The 27,542-nt window shown below is 39.2% G+C and overlaps 2 protein-coding genes across 4 annotated transcripts; one reads left to right on the forward strand and one right to left on the reverse strand.

Annotated features, from left to right (window-relative positions):
- The first annotated feature begins 2,084 nt into the window (after positions 1 to 2,084).
- dnajc18 (DnaJ (Hsp40) homolog, subfamily C, member 18) lies at positions 2,085 to 11,444 on the forward strand. The gene is made up of 8 exons (XM_061739811.1): positions 2,085 to 2,533; positions 6,317 to 6,527; positions 6,634 to 6,779; positions 7,851 to 8,057; positions 8,179 to 8,291; positions 9,046 to 9,155; positions 9,247 to 9,419; positions 9,947 to 11,444. The coding sequence occupies exons 1-8, from the start codon at positions 2,407 to 2,409 to the stop codon at positions 10,069 to 10,071; spliced, it is 1,212 nt and encodes a 403-aa protein (XP_061595795.1). The 5' UTR covers positions 2,085 to 2,406; the 3' UTR covers positions 10,072 to 11,444.
- A 750-nt stretch (positions 11,445 to 12,194) lies between these two features.
- On the reverse strand, positions 12,195 to 27,521 carry LOC133460288 (bromodomain-containing protein 8-like). 3 transcript variants are annotated; one of them, XM_061740896.1, is made up of 20 exons: positions 27,358 to 27,521; positions 26,250 to 26,346; positions 25,797 to 25,866; positions 25,665 to 25,714; positions 25,411 to 25,533; positions 25,216 to 25,296; positions 24,534 to 24,598; positions 24,092 to 24,234; positions 23,008 to 23,199; positions 19,795 to 19,885; positions 18,659 to 18,808; positions 18,301 to 18,458; positions 16,956 to 17,406; positions 16,802 to 16,845; positions 15,816 to 16,084; positions 15,597 to 15,677; positions 14,483 to 14,551; positions 14,114 to 14,396; positions 13,099 to 13,143; positions 12,195 to 12,883 (listed from the first exon to the last, which is right to left on the reverse strand). In XM_061740896.1, the coding sequence occupies exons 1-20, from the start codon at positions 27,374 to 27,376 to the stop codon at positions 12,824 to 12,826; spliced, it is 2,541 nt and encodes an 846-aa protein (XP_061596880.1). In that variant the 5' UTR covers positions 27,377 to 27,521; the 3' UTR covers positions 12,195 to 12,823. The 3 variants fall into 3 exon arrangements, with proteins under 3 accessions (XP_061596880.1, XP_061596879.1, XP_061596881.1); XM_061740895.1 differs by having other exon boundaries at positions 15,597 to 15,689; XM_061740897.1 differs by lacking the exon at positions 13,099 to 13,143 and having other exon boundaries at positions 15,597 to 15,689.
- Positions 27,522 to 27,542: the final 21 nt, after the last annotated feature.

The raw sequence follows: 27,542 nt of genomic DNA on the forward strand, positions 1-27,542 counted from the left end.
GTACTGATGTACAGAAATTGTTCAATAGTGTGAATGAATATAATCTCAGTGAAAAGCAACTCTTCAGGCTGCCAAAGCATGATAGCATGGATTTTCAAATGTAAATGAATTGGACACAAAGAAAATCAGGTGTCACACTTACATTTAACAGGAAACATTGTATTCTGGTTATATTTACTGCTAATATTATTATTGTTACAGTTTAGCTTATGGTTACTTTCCTTCCTCAGTTTCTGGTTCGTGTATGGTCGACATGCATACTTCAGCATAGAAATATAATGGATTTAATCTTGCAACATTGTTTTTTTTTATCATCTATGAAAATATGTTTTGGCATTTGACTTCTTCAATAATACACACATTGTAAGCATGCCCTATGGGACAAATCACATTTTTTTACTCTTGAATAAAATATGCATGAACAAAATTGTGTGGTAAAGCTTTCATTTAAAGTTCAGTTACAGTCGTGAAAAAGCAAGTAATCTCTTTCAATTTTAAGCTTTTAGGACATAAGTAATTTATCATGTTTAAAAATGAGGTACAAAGGAAAAGCTTATTTCTAGGTGCCTTTGCCTATTTTTTTTTAATTGTAGTCAAGACTAATTGTTTTACCCCATGGAAAGAGGTTTTTTTTTCTTAAAATAAGACAGTTTTAACTAGATTTTGAAGTATTATGCATATTTCTAAAGGGGCTGTTTTTGCTGTGTAAACAGAAGCTCAGATGAACAACACATTTAATAGCCTACTATGTCATTATTTATGTAACAAAAACCAAGCCAAGATACAGAGGCAGTGGGCCAAAAGCTAACAATAATTCAGTAGCTGTAGAAACCTCCATTAGCTTCAGTAACTCAAAGTAACAATTTCCTGTCTGAAATCATCAGTCAGTCTTTCACATCTTTGTGTTGAAGTTTAAGTCAATCCATTGGAAGAGGCAATCCCAGACTTTCTTGAACATTTCCCTCTTTTGAATAATTGTTCTCACTGTACATTTTTAGACTTTAGATTATTTGGAAATGGCTTTATATCCATTCCCACATTGGCAAGCACCAAAAAAATCCTCTAAAATCATTGCTGATGTCTTTCCTCCTTGTCATTCATTTAACTTCACACACACCTGAAAACTCCAGAGCAGCAAAATGACAAAACCTCCAAAAGTGCTCACATCCGCTGGTGATCAGTTTAATCTCATTTGATCAGCAGCAGCACAGAACTGACTCTTCATTCCTAAAGGAAACAGCAAGCATGTGTGGCCTACTTAATTTCTCACACAGTGCTTCTGCAGTTTCACTTTGTTTTTGATGAATAAATAATGACGCCCCGCAATATGTGGTATGTTGTTGTTCTTCTGTGGTTATTTACAGAATTTTAAGACCAGATTCAAAAACCTCATAACTGGAATAACGTACTTGTCTCCATGACTGAACATACGTGCCTTCAAAACCACATAAAAATGAAAGACTTGACTTCGCTTCAGTCCATCTCAAACCTTTGTAAATTCTTTACTACTAATCACAAACAATGGATTTCAGCAGGTGCAGTGATTGTTTTGCTTAAAGGTCTGAAGATAACAGTCATCAATACTGATTTTCAGTCTTGTTCCTTGTTGTTCCAACAAGGTGATTCAAAGTGCTTTACATCAACATTAAAAGCAGCAAGACCCAATTAAACAGTAACAACAGTTACAAGGCAAGGCAAGTTTATTTGTATAGCACAATTCCACACAGTGATTCAAAGTGCTTTACAGACTTTAAAACATGAATAAAAAGCATGATTTAAAATTGAAACAAAAACAGAAAGAAATAAGAACAAAAGATTTTTTACAAAGACGTTAAAAAAATCTAAAAATCATGATTTTTTTTAAATTTAAACCCCAAGAACATATAAAGATAAAAAAAACACGGACATTTCGCTGTACTCTTTAAATATTGCATTATATTATTTAAATTAAATTAACTAAATTAAAATAAACATAAGTCGAATTTACTTGGGTTATAAGAATGAAAAAGGGGAAATTAACGCAATTTGACTGAGTAGCCGTTTTGTTCTCTACAGATTTCGTTATTAATGACGCCGGAAATGACGTCACCGCCGTCTTGTCCATCACAAGAAAAGGGACCACGGCAATTAAACTGGGTGTTTCTTAAATTAAAAAAATATATATATACAGACCACGTTAGAAGATTCGACTTGAATATTTTCGGCTTAAACGATGGGCTTTTTCCGCGCTGACACCGAGGAGTGTGGTGGGCTGATCGGACGGCGCAGCGACTTTGAGTGACTGCGGGCTGCAGCGAGGGGACGTCACGCAGCAGCTGTCTGTAACCGAAGCTGCGCGGCTCGTCTTCTCCTCCTCCTCCTCCCAGTGCGGGATCCCGGCCTGCAGCGTCCCGGGACAGCGCTGACATGGACAGAGCCGAGGCCGAGCGGCTGATCGAGAAGGCGAAGCTGTGTCTGCGATCGGGGCGGCGGGAGCGCGCACTGCAGCTGCTGCAGGCGGCGCAGGAGCTGCAGCCGAGCACTCGGGCCGCAGGTACGGCAGCTCAGGGCTGATTCATGCTTCCGCGTTACACCGACGCAGGGCCTACGGCGTAGTGTACGGCGGCGGTGTGCGTCGCCGCGTACCCTACGCCGTAGGCTCTGCGTCGATTGAGCGGGTTTAGCCACTTAGTCAGTGTTTTATCCACTTGTATCCAGTGTTTTATCCACTGTTCTGCGCTCAGTCTGCAGGAGAGAACACACAGTCACTCTTTCCGACGTGTCAGGAGGAGCTGGGAGTGTATTTTAAGATCGCTGCGTGGATTTAGATGAGCCATCAAGCTTTAATACTGTACATCTGTCGAGGCTTCAGCCTCAACCGCGGTTGAATTGGTTTGATATTGGATATAGGATATTATGAATTCAACACACATAAAACTTGTGATACATAACACCGATTGTTTTCATTAAACCTCATTAAATCAGCCCATAATATGATTTTATAATAATTACTCTCTTGTGATATATAGTCTAGATGACCATGAACACATCACAAGCAATATGACCAAAACCATTGGTATGTATCACAAGTTTTATGGGTGTTGAATTCATTAAACCACATTAAATCAGCCCATATATATGATTTTTAACTCAGCCCATATATATGCCTATATATATGAATTTTTTTTAATAATTACTGTTTTGTGATATATAGTCTAGATGACCATGAACACATCACAAGTGGTTTGACCAAAATCAGTGTTATGTATCACAAGTTTTATGGGTGTTGAATTCATAATATCCAATATCAAACCAATTCAACCGCAGTTCAGCCTCATAGATTATGGATAGATAGATTATCTATCTATCTATCTATCTATCTATCTATCTATCTATCTATCTATCTATCTATCTATCTATCTATCTATCTATCTATCTATCTATCTATCTATCTATCTATCTATCTATCTATCTATCTATCTATCTATCAACCTATCTACCTACTGTCTATTTATCGACAAATCTCTCAGATAGATAGGTAGATAGATAGATAGATAGATAGATAGATTGTGTATCTATCTGTCTATTTATCTACCAATCTATAGATAGATAGATAGATAGATAGATAGATAGATAGATAGATAGATAGATAGATAGATAGATAGATAGATAGATAGATAGATAGATAGATAGATAGACATACATGCATACATACTTTGTTTATCCCAAGCTGAGAAATTGTAGTGTAGTGGCAGCATTACACACAGTTACAAAATAAAATATCAAGATGTAACAAAATAAAGTAGCAGGCAGTAATAAAAGTGTTGTACAAAGAGTATATACAGTAAATGGCAGTGCGTATAGGAAATTAAGTTGACAGTTATGGGCTGAGATTTTTTATCTTCTTATTTTATTTATTTTTTTCCCCTTTTTACCTGTTATTGTGCAGTATGATGTTATGTGGCAGGAAAGATTCCCTGTATCTGTCCCTGGGACAGCGGAGCTGTAGCAGCCTGTGGGAGAAGGTGCTCTGCTGTCTGTCCACTGTGTGATGGAGAGGGCGCTGATCATTATCCATGATGGATAACAGTTTATTTAATGCAGGTCTATTTGATTAGGGCGCCCTCCCCACTCCTTGCAATTCACATTGAGGACCCCCAGACTGCGATAGAGAGCCGTATTAAAATCTGACTGCCTTCAGTTTATTTATGCTGCCTTTTTCAACAAAGGATATGATATTTTAGCCGTGTAAGGCTTTATTTTAGCCCCTTAAACAAGAGCACTTGCATGCAGGCAATGTGCATCATGCAGCGAGCAAAGGTCCTGCGCATCTTGCACAAATGGGTGAAAATGCACGGGAAGAACATGATGAAATATTTCCATATCACAAAGATTTATGAACCACCTGTCCCAAAAAAATAAATAAAAAAGGTCAGCACCTGGAGTGAGTAGCTTGATAGCCTTTAAACAACGTGAGGGGAGATGCATCCTCTTGTTGTGGAAAAGATTGAAGTCACTTTCAGAAGGATCAAATTATTGGTCCTTATCGAGTAAATAAAATAACTAAGGAAGTTTCAGAAACTACTCAAATAGGGTTATGAACTGTGCATGACATCTAAAACTGAGATATCCTCTTAAAAGGAAAGATATGGTTGGAAAGGAAATCTTGAATGATTGTGATCAGAGATCAGTTAAATTGTTTGTGGAAATCTGAAGAGAGAAAATCAGCAGGGGAAATCACAGCGGTGCCTAAAAGCAGGAAATATTAGCTCTACAGCTTATCCACCGCAGTTCAACAGATCACACAAGACGAGCACTGGCATATCATCTTTTTCTTTATATTTCCATTTTTTGTTCCCTAAGCAGAGGCAGATGACCAATAAGTAGTGATGAAGTTCTTGCTCGGTTTAAATTGACATCGTTTTGTAAGCTTGGATTTTCATGTGTGTGAAAATGGACCAAACAAAGTTGAAAACGCCACGTTTATAAATGTATCGAGCGATTGGGACCAGAGGAAACAAACGCTCTTAGACAACATTGCCAAGACTTTATCGATTTCTCATTTTGAAAGAGCACGAGACGGGAAGCACTAAACGTAATTTTCACACATTGATTACAGAGACCAAACTGTTCAACCCTCAATATTAGATCCACCGCAGAATTAGTGCAAATCTGGAGGGAAACATATGTGAGATTGTATAAGCTTATTGAAATGATGCCTAACAGAATCAGTTTTCCAGTGATCTCCACCACAATTATCATCTTTAACAAAGATGGGAGAGTGGGATCTGTCCCTCTTGGTCTCTGATAGTCAGCATCTGCATATTCAGGGGGACGACTTGTATATGTGTGATGGGAAAAAAGTGTTTCCCATAGTTGATGAAAACAAAATGGTCGAGAACCTCAGGATGTAGCCTTGGCCGACTAGAGGTGCAGACTAGTACCCAAACAAAGATTAGCGGTGGGAACAACAATGTTTTCTCTACTAGAATGTATCATCCTCTACGCTTTAATATCAGTAGGCTCCTCTGTTTCATTGTAATTCTGCATCGAGATCCCTCATGTATGTTCTGACTAGGAATGGGTGATATTTTACCGTTCACGATATACCGTCAAAAAAATTCCTCACGGTAAGAATTTGTCATCTCACTGTAAAAAACGATAAATTCCCGTTGATGACGTTTTTGTGTAAAGCTGATTTATGGTTCTGCGTTAAATCGCTGCACAACATACAGGAAGGAAGGAAGGAAGGAAGGAAGGAAGGAAGGAAATGAGAAAGAAAGATAAATAAATTCCCGTTGATGACGTTTTTGTGTAACAAACATGGCGGATCTGAGTCATTACAGTTTTGCAGTACAGGTGGACTCATTTAATTGGTTTTTATTAATTAAATTTAATTGGTGTAGTTTAATAGCATTCAGTGTTCTTTTAGAGCAGTGTTTTGGGGGCTCCAAAGACTGAATGTGGTGATAGATTTAAAGTTACAAAGGTGGAGTTGAATTGGTATTTTTTTCAATTTTATCGTTATCGGGATAAATGCCAGAAATTATCGTGATAATTTTTTTTGTCTATATCGCCCATCCCTAGTTCTGACCCTTTTGCATGAAACTGTTTAATTAAATCTACCAAAATCTGAATCATCTCTCAAGTCTTATTCTTGGTAACTTAGACACTCACTTTCAGTCCAGTTATTCACCTGGTTGGAAAGAACGGGTTAAAGACGATTGGCAGGTTTTTCCACAACAATGTCTTTTTTTTAACGCTCCAGCTGCAACTTTCACTGTGACTTTACTGTGACATTAGTGTCCCTCAAACACTGTTGTTGTTGCTGTTTCAGTGTTGATAGATGCCATACTGAGAAATGGAGGACATCCTTCCCCTGAAGCAAACCACGTGCCTCCTCCAACTGGGTGGAGAGACGAGGACATCGGAAACCGGGAAACGGGTCACGCAAATGGTGATGAAAAGAAGACCTATACCGAAGAAAGGAAGACGTATACTGACGAAAAGAAGACCTATAGCGAAGATCAACGCCAGGGTGTCCTCAGGTGCTCGCTGCGTATCCAGTTGTTCATGTGTGCTTCTACTTGTTACACAGACCGTCAGGCTGAGAGTAACTCAGGTTTTCACGCCCAACAATCTTGGTTCTTGCAGGATAAAGAACTGCAAGGATTTTTATGAAATCCTTGGCGTAACCAAGAATGCCGGTGAGGAAGATTTGAAGAAAGCCTACAGGAAGCTGGCCCTGAAGTTTCACCCGGACAAGAACTTTGCTCCCGGAGCCACTGATGCATTCAAAGGTACGAGTAAAGGAGGGAGGCAACGTTTGTTATTTACGTTTAGTCGACTCTTTCACCAGCAGGCAATTTCGGTAGCTCACTCACCGTTATTTTAAGTTTCAGTGCACTTTTTTCAGTGTTGAATCCCAACATCTGTGCTCATAATGGCTCTTGGCCTCATCGCCTTTTAACAGAGGTGTCAAAAGTATTCACATTCATTACTCAGGTAGAAGTATAGATACTAGAGTTTAAAAATACTCCTGTAGAAGTTAAAGTATCAACTCAAGTTTTTTACTCAAGTAAAAGTATAAAAGTACTGGTTTCAAAACTACTTAAAGTGTAAAAGTAATATAAGGGGGAAAAAAGCCATTAAGGACAAAAGCCATTGAAAATGAATGCATCTTAGTATAATGCAAATATACTAAAGAACTATATATGTGTACTATTGAGCATTAACATGTGTTTCAGAGAGCAGAAGATATGATGACTAGTTGCCTATAAGTATTGTAATGGTGCAAAAAGTCAAACTTCAGAGGCATGTTATCATTTATCCTAACCTTTATTGGAATGTACATCCAAGTTTAGTTGCAGGAATCTGAGGGAACGGATGTAAGAACAAAACTGGACAAGAACATCTGAAACAACCACAACCAAATTCACTCTATCCGGATGGAGCAATTTAACTGGATAGTTTTTTTTTAAAGGCCAAAATGAAATAGAGTAAAGCTGTTTTTAAAATGTAAGGAGTAAAAAGTACAGATAATTGCGTGAAAATGTAAGGAGTAAAAGTAAAAAGTCGTCTGAAAAATAATTACTCCAGTGAAGTATAAATAACCAAAATTTTTACTTAAGTAAGGTAACAAAGTATTTGTACTTCATTACTTGACACCTCTGCCTTTTAAAGGTTTTATCCAAAGACTAAATAGTTGCATGATGTTTAATCTTTACAGCCACAAACGCATTGCAAACATGAACATTTGATACCTAATTCATTATACTTCATCACTATTTTAACAAAAACAGCCAAAGAAAATGTTGCTCAAGTAGCTGAAAAGTATCCCACATCTGAATACTTCCCATGATTCCCAACAGCAATAGGCAACGCGTACGCAGTGCTGAGCAACCCAGAGAGGAGGCAGCAGTACGATCAATACGGAGATCAGTCCACCGCTTCAAATGCACCCCAGCACGCCAGCTACAGTCGCCACGGACACCACCGAACCTTCCACAGAGACTTCGAGGCGGACATCTCTCCCGAGGAGCTCTTCAACATTTTCTTCGGAGGAAGGTTTCCCACAGGTATCTGGGGGGAAAAAAGGGGCATTTGTAACGTTGTCAGATAATTCCAGCAAAGCTAGTGTTTTATCTGGGTGGATGGATGCATGGTTTAGAAAACGGTATCTGCTGTTTGACTCTGCAGGAAACATTCACGTGTACACCAACCAGGGAGCCTCCTACTCACAGTTCTACCAGCCTCGTCGTCGACGCGCGCATGAAAGGCGCGAGGAGGTGGTGGAGGAAAACCAGAGTCAGGTTAGTGACTCACTGAACATGAGGACGGATCCCTGATCAATTTTAATTAATTATTTATTTATTTATTTATTTATTTTCATCATTACATTACAACTTTTGGTATTTTTTTTTTATGCCCAAAAAAGGAATGTTTTGTTGGACACAAGAATAACTGGTGCCATGTTTTTTCCTTTAAATAATTTTAAAGGTATGAAAACGTTATAATTGCATAAATTGTCCATATTTCATTACTTTATATACTGTCTTGGGGTTACATTTGCATAAAATGGTAAAAACCAAATTCTAAAAAATTAAAAAGCGAAATAGTACGAGAATGGAAAAAATTTAAAATGGAATGTGGGAAAAAATAAAACCGATTTAATCCGTCTCTGTTTCCTCCCTGGATCTGTTTGATAATTCTGCCCCACGATGTTTCTGAAAGCAGTTCTATCAGCATTCTGGGAGCTGATTGGTCCTTACAGCATCAATACTGCCAATACTTGCTGTTGAATCTCAATATAATACTAGTAGTAATATGTTACATAACTACACAGTCATATAATTCATGCAACAGCTCAAAAAACAGTTTTAATAACACTAACCCAAATCAATATCCGAATCGGATCAAATCAAATCTTGATGATTGATTCTGAATCTTAAGAATCGGAATCGAATCGATTCTTGACATTTGAATGGATCCCCAGCCCTAGAAATGCCATCATGGAAACACTGATGGGAATCAGCTCGCTGACAGTGCTGCATGCTCCTCCCACAGAACACATTCACAGCAATGCTGCAGCTTCTTCCTGTGCTGGTGTTAATCCTCATCTCAGTGTTCACTCAAATGATGGCCACGAACCCGCCCTACAGCCTCTTCTACAAGCCGTGAGTCTGAAGACCCGTCTCGAAGAACTTTACAGCTCCAGGTAAACGCTTGAGCGGCTGAGCTCCTGAACTTTGTGCTGTTTGGCGTCAGGTCCATTGGCCTGGTGGTGTCCAGAGAAACGCAGCACATGGGCGTACCGTACTACGTGGATAAAGGTTTTGAGAAGGAGTACCCCGGAGCTGCGCTGGAGGAGCTGGAGAAAACCATCGAGAGTGACTATGTTGAACACCTTCAAAGCAGCTGCTGGAAAGAGAAACAGCAAAGTAAGCAAGCAGCTTAATTTGTCCAAGTTTTAGTGTCAATTTTATTGATTTTGCTTTGTTTTGAATGGCATAATAGAGATAAATTGTGGCTCTTTTTTAATGTTTGTTTGAGTGTTTTAAGGCTGCAGTATGTCATCCTTGTTGGACCGTTGGGGTTCGAGTGGACTCTTAAAGTCACGCTCTGCTGCTGATGCATCGCTGAAAAAATAAAAAAGAAGCACAATATGTCCTTTCAAGTCGAGTAGCAGTGGAGCACTCTGGGAATAAAACTTATTCACACTTTGGCAGAGTGAGGTTGGAACCGCTCAAGCTGAATGTTAACTACGGGAAGCTTCAGTGGAAACGGCAACTTCCTGGAGTCACTGTTGCCCGGCAACCGCTCCTATTCAAGTAACAGCGCTGCCTGTGATCCAGCTGGCTGAGTCCACCTGTCGTCTGAGCCGCCAGCCGGAGGTTTAATTGGGGAAATGTCCCCAAAAAAATCCACGTAAAAGAGCTGTGATGCATCCGTCTTGTTTGTTTTCCAGAGTCGGACTTGGCCAACCTGGGACAACTGTACCGGGACGACAGGTTGAAGCAGAAGGCCGAGTCGATGAGGCTGGAAAACTGTGACAAATTGCAGCGACTGCTGGGCCGTCTGAGAGTCAAATGAGCGCCGTTGCGAGGAGAGGAAGCGTTTCTTTAGCGAAGTGTGTAATGTGTCCAATCTGTCCACTCCGGGTGCAGAGCGGTCAGTGGGAAGTGATGCCGCTGGAAACGACGTGCCTTCTCTTTCAACGGTAGAAACTAGAGTTGCCTGTTAGCTGCGGGCGCTGGCTTTGCGGTAGCAGCATCACGTGCACGCTCACTGTGGAAGTACGTACGACGTCTCAGAGCCTTTAAACTTTCTTATAGAAATGGCATGACTTATGCAGTCTCCCTCTGGGGTTACGAAGGCAGTTGTATGTTCTCACATACACGTTTAACCTGTTTAGATCTTGTAGTCTATTTATCTTTATTTATTTTCGGATGTTTTATGTGTCTTTGCTGAACTTTTAGATGTATTTATTTGGTAGTTTTAGGAGTGGATGGTAGTTGAGCATCTTGGCTCATGTTTTTGTTTTCTTTAGTTTTTTTCTTTGTAGGAAATAACTGCAGTGATTTAAATAATACTGTAGTGTTTTGACGACTCAGTGCGTCTGTTTGGTGAAATGGCAGAGGACATTTTACACACTAAACAGAAGAATCTGGCTGTTTGACCTCCTGCACTGTTTTATCAGGGGGCGGTGTAGTACAGAGATATTTTGCTTACCACGACCCTCGTTTCCCTTTGTATGATATGAGCTCGTACCCGAACCAGCTTCCCGCACCGGTGATACGTGCAGTGGTCGTTTACCCTCGGAGGCCACGTTTTTATTGAGCCTCATAGAAGTCCGTTGACACCAACTTCCCCTTCACACCATTCAGTACGCTTCCTGCTAGATACGGGGGGCTCCACATTAGTTATAAACTGGATACTGACCTTTTTTTTCATTTTTATTTTTTATTTTTATCCATACGAACCCAAGACCACGTATCCTTCCGTAGACAACTATATTCGTTCTGCACCTCGTCCGCCAAACTGCCTTAGCTGTTCTCGTACCCGAGGAACACCAAGGCTCATCTGAAGACATTTTAACTTGTGTTTCATATCGTTACTGTTGCATGCACCCGAGTGGGAAGTGTTCTGTTAATTGCATATTTCTTTTTGAGTCAAAAACATCTTCATGACTATTGGCACTCTAACTGTAAGTGGGTGATATTCAGGTCTACACTGCTAAGCTACAAACTTGTAAATCCTTAACTGTGATTTTTAAAAACACAAGTCGGGTTCTGCAGGCGATCATGGAAGCACATTTGAGTTACAGTGAAGAATTAAGCTTTCAGCCAAAAATACCTGAGAATTAAAAATGTAACCAGAATCTCCATTTGTCTGATTTATTCAATTCTGATTTTATGGTGGTTTGAGTTTTTAATGTTGTACATCTTTTGTCGCATTGTTAAACCTCTAAGGCATCTATATGTTTAATTTAACCCTGATAACTCTCAAATGACTTTCTTAGATTATACTCTTTTTATAAACTGTGAACCAAAGCATTTGAATAGGTTGACAGTTTCAGAATAAGCTACCAATCAACTACAAATTACCATACTGAAAAAATAACCTTCAGTTTAAAAGTGAGGCTAGTGTTGCGCAGCGGAGATAAAGATGAATACTTTAATAAATTGTGATAATATATTGGATTTTCTGTTGGTTGACGTTTTAACTGTCTTGCTGGCTTCCTTGGTAACGGACCAACCGTTGTTTGATAGTTAACATTATATATGTTTGCACATTCAACAGGACAAAGTTGACAGGAGAGACAAAGCAAGCAAAACTGGACATGTCTTTGCTCTGGTTCATTGAAAGCTTTGGGTTAATTTTACTCACAAGGAGATGACCAAAACAAATGGAAGTGCAAAATCCCTCCTAAATATCATAGTTCATGTACGTCATGGTGATATTGAATCCACAAATTCATCAATGGCTCAGAGAAATATTATTAAACTACCTGCTCAAACTTCTTGTTTGTAGTAACTTAACTGGAAACTTGCACTGCTAGATTCATACAATAAAATGTAAACTTGAATTCCAACTATTAAAAAAAAAAGTGAGGAGGAAAGTTCAAATATTTATATTGTATATTGAGTTTTTAACAAGAAAGTAAAGTTTCAACATTTGCTTTGGTAAAGACTTCTTAAATTTTATTATCACTTAAGTCCACAAAAAATATCACATTTTCAAAAACACTGAAAATAGCTTTAAAGGAATACCTTTGTTATGTTTGTTTCACAGGAAGTGTCACAGGCAAAATCAGTTCAACACAAACAATACAGTCATATTTAAAAATGATTGGGAAGTCTTTAAATTAGATTAGAAGAAATTAAGAGTTTTACTCGCTGAAACTGTCGGTTTGAGATAAATATGCGCCCCTCTGGTCCGTTACTTACAGGTGCAGATTACTGGTAAATGTGGGACTTGAGTTGCAGCTCAGATAAAGACCACGAGCATCCACATGGACAGCACCAGGCAAAAGTTTGGACACGCCTGAGAGCAGGCACGTCGCAGCTTTTGACTAGTCTTGCGTATAACTGGATGAACGTTGGAGCGGGTTAAGTCTTGTTGATCACCAGTTACATGTAGGAAAGTTTCTTGCAGAATGCCCCGCAGTAATCTGGATTGTGTAGTATGTAATCCATGTCTGTACGGCGGTCTCTGGAGGAATGAGACTCTCTTCATTAAACTGCACCCAATCAGTGTGCAGCACAATTGGAGGCGATGTTACACCAACCATCACATCAGGGGCATCGCTGGATCCCAGGAACATGGTTTTCATACTAAAGGTTCACTTCTTCATCTTGAGATCTGCTTCTATGGCACTACGGCGCCCTCTGGTGCCCCCATCCTGTAACCAAAGAGGAAAATATAACACGTCAGTCTTGAATAAAGGGACACGTTTTTCTAGATATCAAAGTAACTTATTTAAATATACACATTTATTCAAGTTCGGGTCTAAGGTTTTAATATTTTGCTATGATTTTTTTTTTTTTTTTTTCTTTTCTTGGTTGTTTATTTGTATGAAGGAGGGATGTTTTTAAGAAGTGTAGGATAGCTACTTACAAAAAGAGAGAGAAGGAAAGCAGGTGAGGACATGGACACAGTGTCCTAACACAGGAGAATAAAGAAGATCAGAGGTGTGGCTCAAACGCTCGCTGCCGTCCTCAAGTAGCAGTAAAACATCACTGAAAGTGACTAAAATACAAAGTACTTTGCTCTCAGTTCAGAGAGGCTCTAGAATAAGGTTTTGTCAGAACACGTCTCAGCATAAACTAGAACATTTGCCTTTCATTTTGGTTTTCTCTTGCCGTTTGCCAACTGCTCTACTTGTCCAGACCAGTTTTTTTTTTTCCTGCATCTTCATTTCTTTAAGGAACATGCCAGAATGTTTGGCTCAGGAGCCGATACAGCACGCGCTATTCTCCGCAAAAAAGACTCCTGGCAACCACTTTCCAATGCGCTTAGAAAAAATGATACAGTAATCTCCTGCCTTTTAGTCGAGATGCAACATTTAAAACTTTTCTTTTTAAAAATAAGAGGGAACCAAATGTTCTCTTCGTTGAAAACATTTAGCCAAATGTGACTTAACCTCCTAAGACCTGCTACTTTTTGACTTGTTCCTTTGGGGCCCTGATAAGAAATTCAATATTTTGACAGACAACAGAAAATGATGCCCACATGTATGTATGTATGCCAGGTCTTAAAAAGACTTCCAGCTTTTTGTTTTCAGCATAACTCTGTTATGCTACTGTAGATCATAATCTTCTAAAGATTTTTCTAATAATGCATATTTATAATTGCATCTATCATATTTCCTATTTCAAGGTTAGCAGTTGAAATATCTGATAAAATGCCTGTTGAAAGTCATAGAGGTAGTTATCTTTTAATCAATTATTTATTTTAAAAGAAATAATACTAGTGTGAAATGAAAACTACTGAAAAAATACGACTTCCTCAAATGTCATGCTTTGGAAAATGGCTACCAGGTAAGTGTTTCTTCCACCTTACATCAGCCCGATGTCTCACCCTTGTCTCTTCTTCTGTACTCTGTGCTTTTGTCAAAATTCTAGTGAAGCACCTTGTCAGTAGAGTCCTGTTTGCGTGTGCTCTCACGGCCCCTCAGGCTCTTGGCGCTGATACCAGATTCTGATGTCTCCATAATGAGCTGGGTGGCGAGAAACTGCTGGATCTGCTCGAGGACGTCCCGCTGCATCTCCAGGGCCATGTGGTACACGTCGTGATCCAGGCCGTTGTACATCACCGCATTCTGAAACATCAGCATGATGTCCCGCTGGAACTCCGCCGTGGTCCGAATCAAACCCGTCTCGATGTTCTTCTTTATGGTGGCCAGGTCCATGGGCCTGAGGAAGCAGAGCAGACCACCACAGAGTTGGTGTTACGGTGTTTTTTTTGTGATTTTTTGCAATTTTTGCACTGAAGTTCTTACCTGTGCACAATACTATGGTATCCAGGTGCAATTTCATCTGTTACTGGTTGAAGGAAGACGTTTGCATACCTGCAGGTTGACATGAAATCTGTTCCACTAATGATGCAAATACTTTGGGAGAGATAATGTATCAGAAACTCTGCGGCGCTGAGGTTAGAAGCCACACTCATAGACATATATACGTAGACGCCCCATCGAGCGATGAGTCGTACGTCAACGTCGCCGCCATATTGGATGTTCAAGACTGCGCTGTAAACTAATACAAGTAAATTGACTTATTTTCACAAAGCGCCTTTCTACAAAGAAATGTACGTTTTACGTCTCATTTATTCAATCACACACGCGCTAATATACTTGGGAAACAGTTAGGCACCAAATATAATATATTTAATTTTCTCAGATGGCAAAAATAAGACTTTATTGATCCCACAGAGGAGTAATTCATGTTAGAGAAAACAAGGTAGGGCCGAAAAACAATATATATCCCCCCTCACAAAAATAAGAAAAATAGAGAAACATATTTTCTCATCAACAAAACACATTTAAAAATGTTCAAATAACAAAATAACATATCTGAACAATTTTTCCGACAATAAAATAACTGAAAAAATCTGAAAAATGGTTCAAATGTTATTTTGTTACTTGAAAAATTTTAAATATGTTTATGTAAAATATGCTTTGTTCATGAGAAAATATGTTTCTCTATTTTTCTTATTTTTGTGAGGGGGGATATATATTGTTTTTCGGCACTACCTTGTTACCTTGTTCTCTCTCTCTCTCTCTCTCTCTCTCTATATATATATATATATAACATGAATTACTCCTATGTGGGATCAATAAAGTTCTTATTTTTGCCATCTGAGAAAATTAAATATATTATATTTGGTGCCTAACTGTTTCCCAAGTATATTAGTGCGTGTGTGAATGAATAAATGAGACGTAAAACGTACATTTCTTTGTAGAAAGGTGCTTTATGAAAATAAGTCAATTTACTTGTATTAGTTTCCAGCGCAGTCTTGCCACATCCAATATGGCGGCGTTGTTGACGTATCGCAGCAGCGGGCAAGAACACTCGATGCGGCGTCTACGTATATACGTCTATGGCCACACTGACCTGTGATTGGCTGCTGCACGCCACACAAGCATAATGGCTTTCTTCCAGATCTTGTGAGCCTGTAGAGCCTCCAGGTCCTCACTGCACACAGAGCTGCACAATGAAGGTACAAAAGAAGGACATACAAGAAATACAAGTGTTGTGAGGAAGGAGAACCTGTGGCACCGTCTCACACAAGCAGTCTCTCCTCTCAGCGTTTGCCTGATCGGTGTCACTCACAACTGTGATGAGGCAGGGCTGCTGGGGATGGAGTCGGCCACCGTGTGGAGCTGCAAGGACGAGGACGCCGTGTGGAGACTGTAGCCATCCTCGCTCTCGCTGGCGGCGGGCTCCAGCTCCATTTCCCTGTCTGGTTCTGATGAGAACTCCTCCTCCCCGTCGGCCTCCTCTTCTCCGCATAACTCTGACTCAGTGACATCTTGCTCTGCTTTGGTCTCCAAGGCTTTTTCTCCACCTTTAACCCTGATTCCATCCTCAAGGTTTGTCTCCTATGATGGAAGTTTGGAGAGATTCACATGAAAATTATATTGTGGAGGTTTTACACTCTTCACATTTCTTTATAGCTATAATAATAATAATAAAAATAATAATAATAATAATAATAATAATAATAATAATAATAATAATAAAAATAATCATAATAAAAATAAAAATAATCCATTTTATTTAAAGAGCGCTTTTAAAAGATCTCAAAGACGCTTCACAGATACAAAGATAAAACATAGAGATAAAAAAAATTTAAATAAAAAACCACAAGATAAAAAAAAGATAAGAGATAAAAGATAAGATAAAGGATAAGAAACAAATCACACATTAAAAGCTGTTCTGAAGAGGGGAGTTTTGAGATGCGATATGAATAATAATAATAATTAATTATTATGAATAATACTTATTAATGATAATTATCCTCAATGATGACAAAAAAGAAATAATAATAATAATAATAATAATAATAATAATAATAATAATAATCATCATAACTGGACTATAATTTATTTAATGTATATGCCTGCACTTTATTTTTGCTTATTCCTCACTACGGTGTTTTTGTCTGTGTCTTATTTATTTACATGTGAAAAGAATACTGAGTAGGCACACTGTTACCAACGTGACAATTTCCATGTGTGTTACACAAATGGCAAATAAACGCAATCTGAATCTGAATAATAACAGCTATAACTAGTATTCTTGCTTAGGTACAGTACCTTGGGTTGCCTTTCTGACAGTGGGCTGTTTTCCATTGCAGAGTCTGCCAAGGAAGTTTGAAGACAGTATGGAGACATAATTAAAAATGGAAAGCCTTGTTTTTGTAAATGCATGTTGATAAAATTGAATACTAAAATGTAAATACAAGTATACCTCTGTAGGATTTTTCTCGTCTCTGCTGTGCCTTATCACTTCTGCATTTCATGCTACCGTCCATGTGAATCTGTTTCTCAGGGTCCCCCACCTCTCCCATCCGTCTCATCGCCTCAAACTGGGACATGGATGGACTGTGGCAGTGCTTCAGAGTCTTTGAGTGGCACGAAGATGAGGAGGTGGAGGGAAGGTTCCTTAGCTCCACAGGAGAAACTGTAAGACTCTTGTCCCGATTGCTGTACAGAGAAGACAGGGAGGCCTGCGTGCCGCCCTCCAGGCCGCATGGGAGGGCCGAGGACTGCGAGACCACTCCTGGCACTGCAGACGGAGACTCCCGGGGCTGGAAAGGCCCGCTGTCCCAGCCCACGGACAGAGCGTGGCCGTTCTCCTCACAGAGAGACAAGGCGGCCTCGACGGCTGCTGCGTCCAACGCCTCTGCAGCCTCGTCGGCCTGTAGGGAAATAAATGTGACTCCAAATCTTAAAGACTCTTTGGAGTTTAAAAGAAACAAACAAACAAAAGAAACAAACAAGGAATTACTCTTATAGTCCATCAAATCCCTGAACCCAGCGATTCAGGTTCACCGACTAACTAACCCTTACAGTAAGAATAACTCAAACACATTCAGTCAATCAAGGACTGGGCGATATGGACCAAAAGTCATATCTCGATATTTTCTAGCTGAATGGCGATACTCGATATCAATATTTTTTCTGTGGCATAATTGGGGTTTCCCCCGAAGCATTATAGCATAGCATCTCTGTTAGCATCTCTGTTAGCATCTCTGTTAGCTTAATTTTTTTCTGAGGCAAACCCTTAAAAAAACAGTCAGTTTTAATACAAAGCCTCGTGCCAAATGTCACACAGGTACCTTTATTAACAAAGGTCTGCACAATATCAAATTGTATAAAACAAATGAAATAAAAATAAATTGCCTGCATATAGAATAAAAATGCTTCTTGAATAAAATAAAACAAATAATATCCCTTTCCTGTATAACAATTAAATTAAAATACACTGTGCAATTAATACAATATAGACAGTAACAGGCAGACTTTTCCACTGAGGTTGACAGTTGTGCAAATAGCAAAACATTTGTGCAAATCTCAAATAAAACATTCAAGTCAATTTGTCACAAAATAAGCTATATCAAAATCATTAAAAAAAAAAAAAAAATTTAAATCGATATAAACGATATTGTCTCGTACCATATCGCGTTTGAAAATATATCGATATATATTAAAATATCGATATATCGCCCAGCCCTAAGTCAATCTGCAGCTGATCTGAGTACTTTGGAAAGAAAAGAAAAGAAAAAATATATAAATATTTTGTCTTTTTTAACCTTTTCCTCGATGATGGCAATAATGTCCCCCACTGTCTTCAGGTCCAGCTCGTCCCCCATGTAGGACATGGTTACATCGTCCTCGCTGACGACCGACACCTTCTCTGTGGACGCGGGTCGGCCTTCAGGAGCCCCAGACGGCACCAAGCCGTGCACCTCTGCACAAGAGCAGCAAGTTATGAGTAATGATGCTGTAGAACTCTTCATTTGTGCATCACAGCGATGTCGGTGTTATTGTCTTTACAATCACGTGTGGGCATTAGGTTCATCTTTGCTAGTTTGTAAGAAATCCAGCTCACGGCAAGTTTAAAAATTCAGTTCTCAAGCTGAAATTAGGAGCCTGATAAACTGTACAAACCTGAATTTCCGGGGAAGTTGGCGTCGACAGGAACGGGAGAGGCAGTAGGGAGAGGAACGCCGGCGGCAGCGTCGCCACTGGCCATGAAACCTAACGGAGGAGAAAACTGGGTGGGACCTGCCTCCAGGAGACGGGACAACATCGGGGCACCTGCCATGGAGGCATTCATACACACAAACACAAGCATTAATGTGACACAAACACAAGCATTAATGTGACACAAACACAAGCATTAATGTGACACAAACACAACCATTAATGTGACACAAACACAAGCATTAATGTGCAAAGTGCAAGCAAGACAGAGGAGGCTCTTAGCTGGCAAACATGTAAGATTAATTACAGATAGACTTCAAATAAACTGCATGTTCAGAATTCAAAAGTCACACACAGTACTGGAGTTGAGGGGGGATGAGGGGGGATGGCATCCCCCCTGAAATAAAAATGGTCAAAACCATCCCCCCTGTAAAACTGCCATCCCTCCTTTCCATCCCTTATGTCATTTCATCAATGAATGTGGTTTTACTGCTAATTCAACATTTAGAGTCATCACCAGAAAAATAACACCAGAAAATTAACTTATTTGACAATTTTCACCTGTTTTAAGTAAATTTTCACTTGAAATAAGTAGAAAATCTACTTGAACCAGGTGAAAATTGTTGTTTTTTCCAGTGATGAGTCTTGTTTTAAGTGTAATGAGATTTTTTTACTAAAATGAGACATTTTAACTAGAAATAAGACAAATATTCTTGTTAAGATTTTGAGTTTTTGCAGTGATCCATTATCCTGTGAAGGACAGAGTCATATTGATAAGTTCAGAAAACAGTTGTTTTATTGTTGTGTTTTGATGTATTTGATGTAAGCCCAGTGGATATTTAAAGCTTACAGAAGGCTGCATTTAACTGCTGCTATGTCATTCCTGCAGTATTTCTGCAGGTGTTTTGGTCAGTGCTATTATTTGCAATATATATTATATTATTTGTAATCAGCACAAATTATCTGTCCCCATATGATAAAATCCACCATCCCCCTTGATTTTTTTTTACAACTTGAGTACTGCGTACACATATAATCATGACCGAGACTCCAAATATAAGAAACCAGCCACTAACAACGATCCAACAGGGTGTGCGTACCTGTTGCCTGTGAGAGCGGCTGAGAGGATGGAGCCAGCTGCAGGTCAGGTGTTCCAGTCATGTTACCTGTAGAAACGTCCACCTCCACAACCTGGCAGCCACAAACATGCAAACAAGTCCAAACGCTCAGTTTTCTTGTTATAAAGTCCACAACAAGTATTATTTATGCTACAGTCTGATTCAGAAAGGGGATAATGATCTAATACATTTATAAATCATTGAATTCTTTTACATTTTACAAGAGCAAACTCAGCTTTAGTAATAATAATAATAAAGTGTTGCCTTAAAGGTATAATGTAGTATTGTGGGTACTTTTAATTTAAATAAAAGAAAAGCTTAAAATATTCTTTCCAATGCCAAATTTCCCTCCCACAACCAGACTCAGACATTCGGAAATCCGGCTCCTCAACTCCCGGAGACCGAACAGAAACATACAAACACATCAACACACACATGTGGACTGCTGCCACAAATACCTCATCAACATAGGAGCGTGTCTCAATCAGCAAAGTATCATAATGCTGTGCACTGCTAAAAGGAATACAATAAAATCTTGAAATCTTTCTGCATCAGTAGATTGATAAAGTGCAAAAATAAATCCCCACATCGCCCCAACTCATGTTTAAAGCTGACCCCTGACAAGCCTGTTTTCAGGGATCTGCAGGGCACATAAGGCTGTTTTACATTTCATGTTCAAGTGAGTGATGAGAAAAAACGAATTGCTGCGATTCACGTTGACTTGGCTCATTCTCATCAAATAAAGTCAGAGGATAGTCACATGTTAGGTTTTTATAAAATTCAGTGCAAGACCAGCAGGTTAAGAGCGTTTCGTGTCTAGGAACTGTTCAACCAGGTAGTTCAGAAGGATGTTATTTCCTGCTGTAATGTGATTCGGAGATATAAACCCTTGCAAAAAGTTTTCAAAAAGTTAAATAGAAAATTTCTACTGGCTGACATTAAATACACCGTCATCAGGTTATTAAATCAGAAACATCAGAGTGTTGATGCTGTTGATAATTCACAGACATCTGAAGTGACAACCTGAATTCATACTTTGTAAGACGTAAGGAGGCAGGAAGTTTGGAAACCACCAGTGTCATCAGTGCAATAATGGCTTTTACCTAAATATCTTGTTCTTTTCACTCCACCTCGTTTTAGAGATACTGAGAGTTTTAGTTACTGTAGATTTTTTTCCAAATGTAGATGTTTAATATTAATTAATCCGTTTCAGGGAAAGTTGGACTATTATGGAAAAAAAGTCATCTTTATTTGTTAATTTTCTTCCATTAGACAGTGTTACCCCAAGAAAAATGGCATGAGTCCGTCTTCATGTGTACTTTACTGTGTACCTACATTTCAGGTGTGCTAGAACAGTAACGCATTAACTGATTTGCAATGTTGCCATTCTTGGTCACGATACTTAAAAAGAAATTTTTGCATCGAGGATACTAAGCGATGAACCCTCTAAGGTTTTCTTTCATCCACCATTTTTATTGTAAATTTATCTGAAACTACACAACTGCCAGAGCCTGTCCCAGCTCGTTACAAAGACGTCATCAGTTTTTATTCCAAAATGCTCCATACGTTTCCACCACAACAGATTGTTGTGTTTTGTGGGTTTGATTTCCCTGAAGTGTCTTTGGTCTAGCTCCGTAAGTGAGTTATTAGTCATCCACTCTGGATCTTCCCTAGCCAAAACAACATTTCCAGGGATAGAACATCTTGAAATAGTTTTGATTTACACTTGTTCTTGACCGTAGTGTGCAATTACACTCACCTACGGCAGCACAGAACTATGGCAAACTAGGGATAAAGTTGAACACACATAATATACATTTGAATTAAAATGTAATAATAGTTTTTCTAATTGGTTGAAAATAATAAGTGGAGGAAACCAGAGAACCCAGAGAAACTCAGAGATGAAAAACACAGGTGATGTGTTTCCTCATTGTTCTGGTTTTTCTTGTCATATTTCTACAGCTGCCAGACCTTTTCTGGCTATGAGACTTCAGTTCGTACATCCACCTCAGCTGGAACAAAAAAGTCCTCAATAACAGACAAAAATGGATAGGCACACAGCCAATCAGAGAAACAACCTGTGTGGTGAGTGACAACCGGACTAGTACTAATGAAAAGTATCCAAAATGCCGAACAAGATTACCTCTTGGACTGGCTTTCTATAGTTAGCAATAATCAGCTTTAAAGCAGTCACCTCCCTGGTCTGTTTGCAGTTTGACAAGCGTCTTCTGTCGTTGCACTTGATATTTAGCCGTGTTAACAAGATTTATAACTTGCTTTTTTTTAATATATATATATTAAAAAAATTAAAAATATTTTTTTAATATATATATATATATATATATATATATATATATATATATATATATATATATATATATATATATATATATATATATATATATATATATATATATATATAAGCCAAATCAACCAGAAAATATAAGATAATAAGGGAAAGTTTTGCCACTCTCTTTTTTTCTTTTTTTTTTTACCTTGTCTGCACACATATTAATGGTTGATACCATGCCGGTAAAAACCTAAGGCATATATAAATATATGTTTTGTCACTCTCAAAAGGGCAACAAATTATAAACACAAGAATCACAAACAGGATTTAAAATGTAATTTTTGACTCATCTGTCAATGGCAGGTAAAATTAGAACAGTTCAAACCCTACAATACTTTTCCAGCCATAGAACTGCATCCCTCATCAATTACCTAAAAGTAAAAGTTTAAAGACTTATGAGTAAAAAATGTCAGATTTATAATTTTAATCTTAACACCTCAATAAATTAAATTAGCATCACTTTATCTTATACTCCTATCCTCATACCATCTGCAGAAATTGTACAGCAAATATTGCCAAACATTAATAAGCTGCATTCATGTGACTTTGACTTTACTGATGTCGAGGTTGGTATGATGGACAGGAAATCCCATTAGCTCCATTTGCTGCTCACGGAAACACGGTACCATCATTTTAAATCATCTGTTACCATTTAAACAGCGAAGCAAACTTTTTTTTATCCACCAAACCCCAAGTTTACTTGCCTTGCCCTTTGGCATAAGTCAGTTTTGGAACTTGACCACAACACAGAACAGACAGAAGACTTTCTAAATGCAATGTAACTTTACAAATGATAATATAAATTTGTTTTGAACGTGGAAGTGGCTGTAAGCCCCTTGGCATACCAGTCTGGAGTTTGTGGCCAAGATGCTGCCCTTCTTCAGTAACTCCGACAGTAGCGGAGATGGTGGGGGTGTGACTTTCTGGTTCAGGAGCTTCTTTTGAGCGGAGTCATCCAGAAGTGTCCCATGGCTCACGTCATCATTGCCAGGCCCAGAGGTTTCAGCAAAAGACAATAACCTGGACGTCCCAAACACCTGGAGACAGAGAAACATTCAGGGATGCGTTCGCTAATCCACGTGTTGTCAGTTCTCTTTAGCACCTCTAATGTGTGTTTCTCGTCTTTTGTGGCAACGGTTAGAAAAACTGAACCACCTCCTATGCCTTCCAGCAATGCTGGACAGGGTTTCTACCTCTCATGATAACAAGAAATTACACTAGTCAATAGTGGTGGGTATTGGGAAGGACCTCACGATACGATACGCATCACGATACTTGAGCCACGATACGATACAATATTACGATATCCCGATTATGCGATATATCCCGATATATCGCGATATTCTACATAGTTCACCGAAAATTTTAAAAATGCATTACACATCTTAAAATCCAAGTTGTATATATGTACATCAGATGATAGTGATAATTCATTGGACAGACTGAGTCAAAACAATGTAATTCAAACTTTACATTTTAATATGCAACATATTTGCATGAAAAAACACACTGAAACACAATAAAAAGTGCAGTGTGCATTATTCTTAGATACAAAATACTCAAAATAAAATGCAGTGTCTCACCCACACTGAAATTGATATCACAAAAATACAGTACAGCTAGGGATGGGCAAAAATATTGATACGGCAATATATCGCGATACATACGTTGAATATCGATATCGTATCAGGAGACTATGTATCGCGATATATTGCTGTATCAATATTTTTGCCCACCCCTACTAGTCAATCTAAATCTAGATTAGTTCCTCACAAGACCTGACTGTCCTGCAGAAATCTTGACAGATATCCTGCTTTCACATGGTAAAATTTAAAAGACAAACAACATCTTTGACACATCAAAAGAGGAAGCAGACTATTTCAGCGTTAGACATCCCCGTGGGGAACCTTTGAACTTTCTGAGACTTACATTTTTTGTGAATGGAAGATCGAGTGTGAGGCACTCCAGCGGGTCACCTGGTGAGAACTCCTGACTCGGGGAACTACAGGCAGATGGCGAATGCACGGCGGCACTGGACATGCGCTTGGGGGCATTTCTCACCGCCAGTCTGGCTGAAATATGGAGAAGCAGCGTAGCTAGAGTTTAATTACAGTTACACAAAATCTGATTGTCCCCTTTCTTTTTTTGAAAACAAGGACACATTGCCTGATTCTCTCGCTTGTAGCCACGTAAGCAGCGTGGTTTGACAATTACTGGCTTTTCTGTGGTAAACATTGACAGCTGCTTTCCTGGTTTCTTTCATGAGTCCTACACTGACCGAATCCTCGTGTGTGATTAAATACTTAGTGAAACAAACAGCAATTACAAGCTGATTTGGCTTCAAAACACTACACGAAATTAAAGAACATACCCTGAAAAGCAGCATCTGTGTTTTTTCTTTTTAACTCTGCTTCCTCCTCTTCCAGCTTCTTCTTCCTGACGGAGGCACAAAAGAGCATTTATGGCCACAGAGCGAGCATTGTCTGACCCAGTGGTTTCCAAACCGTTTGTGCTGATCGCACACCAGATCTGTGTCGAGCCTCCTCTATCGTGACTAATCAATATTGCACTTTGTAATATTAACAGCGCATTAATAACTACACACAAAAAAATATTGAGTTAAATCATATCCCATACAATTCACAATTTATCCTTTAAAACCCCTTCAGGTCATGAAATTAAAGGAGAACTAATGGAACAGAAGCTAATTATCTATCCATCTATTATCTATAAACGCTTCTCTTGCGCTTCGATGGGCCAGGTTTTATACAAACTACCATCTGAAGCAGGGTTTTAAAAAAAATAATGCATGCTTTTATTTTAAAAACCGATAGCATGCAAAGTACTGAAATAAGAAATTCAAGCACATCATTTTCCATGTGGTTGGATTTTGAAATCGTAAAGATGCCGGTCACCAAATCCCAGGACACGCTTGCTATTCTCTCATGTCACGCTAGTTTGTTGTGGCACACAGTTTGGAAACCAGCGGTTGAACTTTTACAGAGACAGAAGGAGACGTAGACGGATTGGATATGCGGTTTGTTGCCTCTTACTGCAGAATCTCTTGCCACAACTCCTCAAGTTTAGAATCTACATGTCCCGCTTGTATCAAGTCAGCGTCTCTCTTCAGCTTCCTGCGAAAACAGTGACACCTCAGCCGGTGATGTTAATGTCCTTTATGGTGTATTGAAATACTTGTTTTTACAGAGAGGTAATATGATGATGTGTTCAACCTCTTTAAATGTCACCTGTGCTGCTCCTGTGATTCTTTGATTAACCTCTTGAGTTCTTCTATCCTCTCGGCTGTCAGCTTGCGTACTATCACATCCTCCACCGTCTCCACCACTTCACCTTTCTCCCCACGCTTCCGCCTGAGGGTAGAAAACAAACACATGAGTTTGTGGCGCTGTTTACACAGAGATCACACTGCAACACATCTATCTCAGCTTGAAGTCGCGACTCTCAAAAGCACGTTTCAGGGTAAAGTCAGTTGTGTGCTCACTTTGGGGCCTCGGTAGTTTCCAGGAGCTCGGAGTATTTGGAAGCACAGTGCTGTGAAGATCCAGAGGAGAATCAAAATCAGCCTCGTGAAGGGACAGAACACAAAGAGCCAAACCGGGTTTGTCTGTTGTACCTTTTGAGAGAACCAGTCAGGTGGTCGTCCAGGTTCTGCAAACGGTTTTATGGCCCGACTGACTGACACCCTGTTGAGAGTGAGACATTCTGTAAGCAGAGTTTTGATCAAATATCTGCAGAAAGACTTACATTTCAAAACATCCACTTTTCTATCAAGATTGTTGCCATTTACATTTTGCTAAATTAATTTTGTTGATCGTTATGAGTCATTTATTATTTCTAGGTGCCCTTTAGTTGGTCATTTTTATGCAAATTATATGCAAAGTTAAAACCGGCATGCACAGTGCACCATGCTGCTTCATCACAGAGGCAAGGCAAATAATAAACAGTAATAATTGTGAACCACATTCAGGTAAGATAGGTTTTCCTGGTCTATAGCAAGTTTAATACATGTTAAACTTACATATGTGAGCATGCATGTGATTATACTGAGAATAAAAAGATTTATCACCAGTTCTGGTCCCCACTCTTCATGACAGATGTGGCCAAACATAGCTTCTCCCTCACCGACCATGGCTCTGTTGGTCCAATCACAAGCAGCTTGTGTTCTACAGATGTGGGATGGTGGAAGTAAAAAAAAATAATAATAATACATTTATAAAAAATAAAAAAAAGTCTGCTGTTCTTAGGCCTGATCTGCCCACTGTGCCAGTAGTACCACTAGACACCCCAAAGCATGCTTTTACACACAGTTAGAAGGAACTAAACATCAATACTAGACTTGTAATCAAGACCGCCTAAACCAAGACCAAGACTCTACCAAGACCAGAGAGAATCAAGACCAATCAAAATCAAGATCAAGACAGCTCAAGACTGAGACCAGAAACAAAGCTAGTTATTCCTGATCCTGCGTGATTGTAGACCATCATCCTGGTTCAGCTAGTTTCCATATGAGCTTGTATTCAACTGCAGCTCAATAACACAGAGAAGTGGATGATGATGTTGAACTCTCTATAAATGTTTTCATCCATCAGCTGAGATCAGATATGTGTGGCGACTGCACTACTGCTATTTCTACACTATTGGAGGATTGACTCCAGTGCTTTTAAGGATTAACACAACTACTAACTAGTCCCAAAGTCCTCTAACAGAATAACCAGCCTCCAACACCCCCCTCCACCTCAGAACAGTCATGAATAGTAAATCTTACTGATTTAAATTGTACTTAATTTGCAGATGAAACCTGAATCTTAAATATTAAAGATACACACAATTATCGACTTGAACTTGCATTATTTATAATTATAGTAGCCAGATTACACCGGATATCACTGAAATGGACCTGATGCTTAAACAATCACAACGATATGCAAATATTATCCATATGTTTATTCAAACAAGGCCGTTATAAAACTGTAATTAAATACAGACACATGCAGATGCACCAAAACATGAAATCCAATGCAAAATACAGATAGTTTCCAGAAGTGCACATTAAGCAGATAGGCAGAGCTGACCCCAGACCCCCCCACCACCTCCTCCACCCCCCTGCAGGGGCAGAAAGCTGCCATGGAGCAACTTGCTGCTGCTGCTGGTTCATGTGCAGCGACGGTACTCACTTCCAACCCCGCTGGCCATCTTCCTGTCATCCCGACATCCGCACGCCTCCGTCTAAAGCTCTTCCCTCTGCAGCTAGCCCAGATTTACGTGCCGTAAAACAGTTTAATTTCACCCGATCGTCCCTGAACTGAACCCAGCCGAGCTGCAGCGTGCAGAAGTGGGGATTTTTAGCCCAACGTGATGT

Source organism: Cololabis saira, chromosome 14 (assembly GCF_033807715.1).
Source record: "Cololabis saira isolate AMF1-May2022 chromosome 14, fColSai1.1, whole genome shotgun sequence".
In the NCBI taxonomy this organism is placed as follows: Eukaryota; Metazoa; Chordata; class Actinopteri; order Beloniformes; family Belonidae; genus Cololabis; species Cololabis saira.

Coding starts and splice junctions, on each gene's coding strand:
- dnajc18 (XM_061739811.1), top strand. CDS start 2,407: ATGGACAGAGCCGAGGCCGAGCGGCTGATCGAGAAGGCGAAGCTGTGT. Junction 8,292..9,045: donor TGGAGGAAAACCAGAGTCAG/GTTAGTGACTCA, acceptor CTCCTCCCACAG/AACACATTCACAGCAATGCT. Junction 9,420..9,946: donor CTGGAAAGAGAAACAGCAAA/GTAAGCAAGCAG, acceptor TTTGTTTTCCAG/AGTCGGACTTGGCCAACCTG.
- LOC133460288 (XM_061740895.1), bottom strand. Junction 24,599..25,215: donor TTGTGGCAAGAGATTCTGCA/GTAAGAGGCAAC, acceptor TGCCTCCGTCAG/GAAGAAGAAGCTGGAAGAGG. Junction 15,690..15,815: donor AGCCCTGCCTCATCACAGTT/GTGAGTGACACC, acceptor TTCATTGTGCAG/CTCTGTGTGCAGTGAGGACC.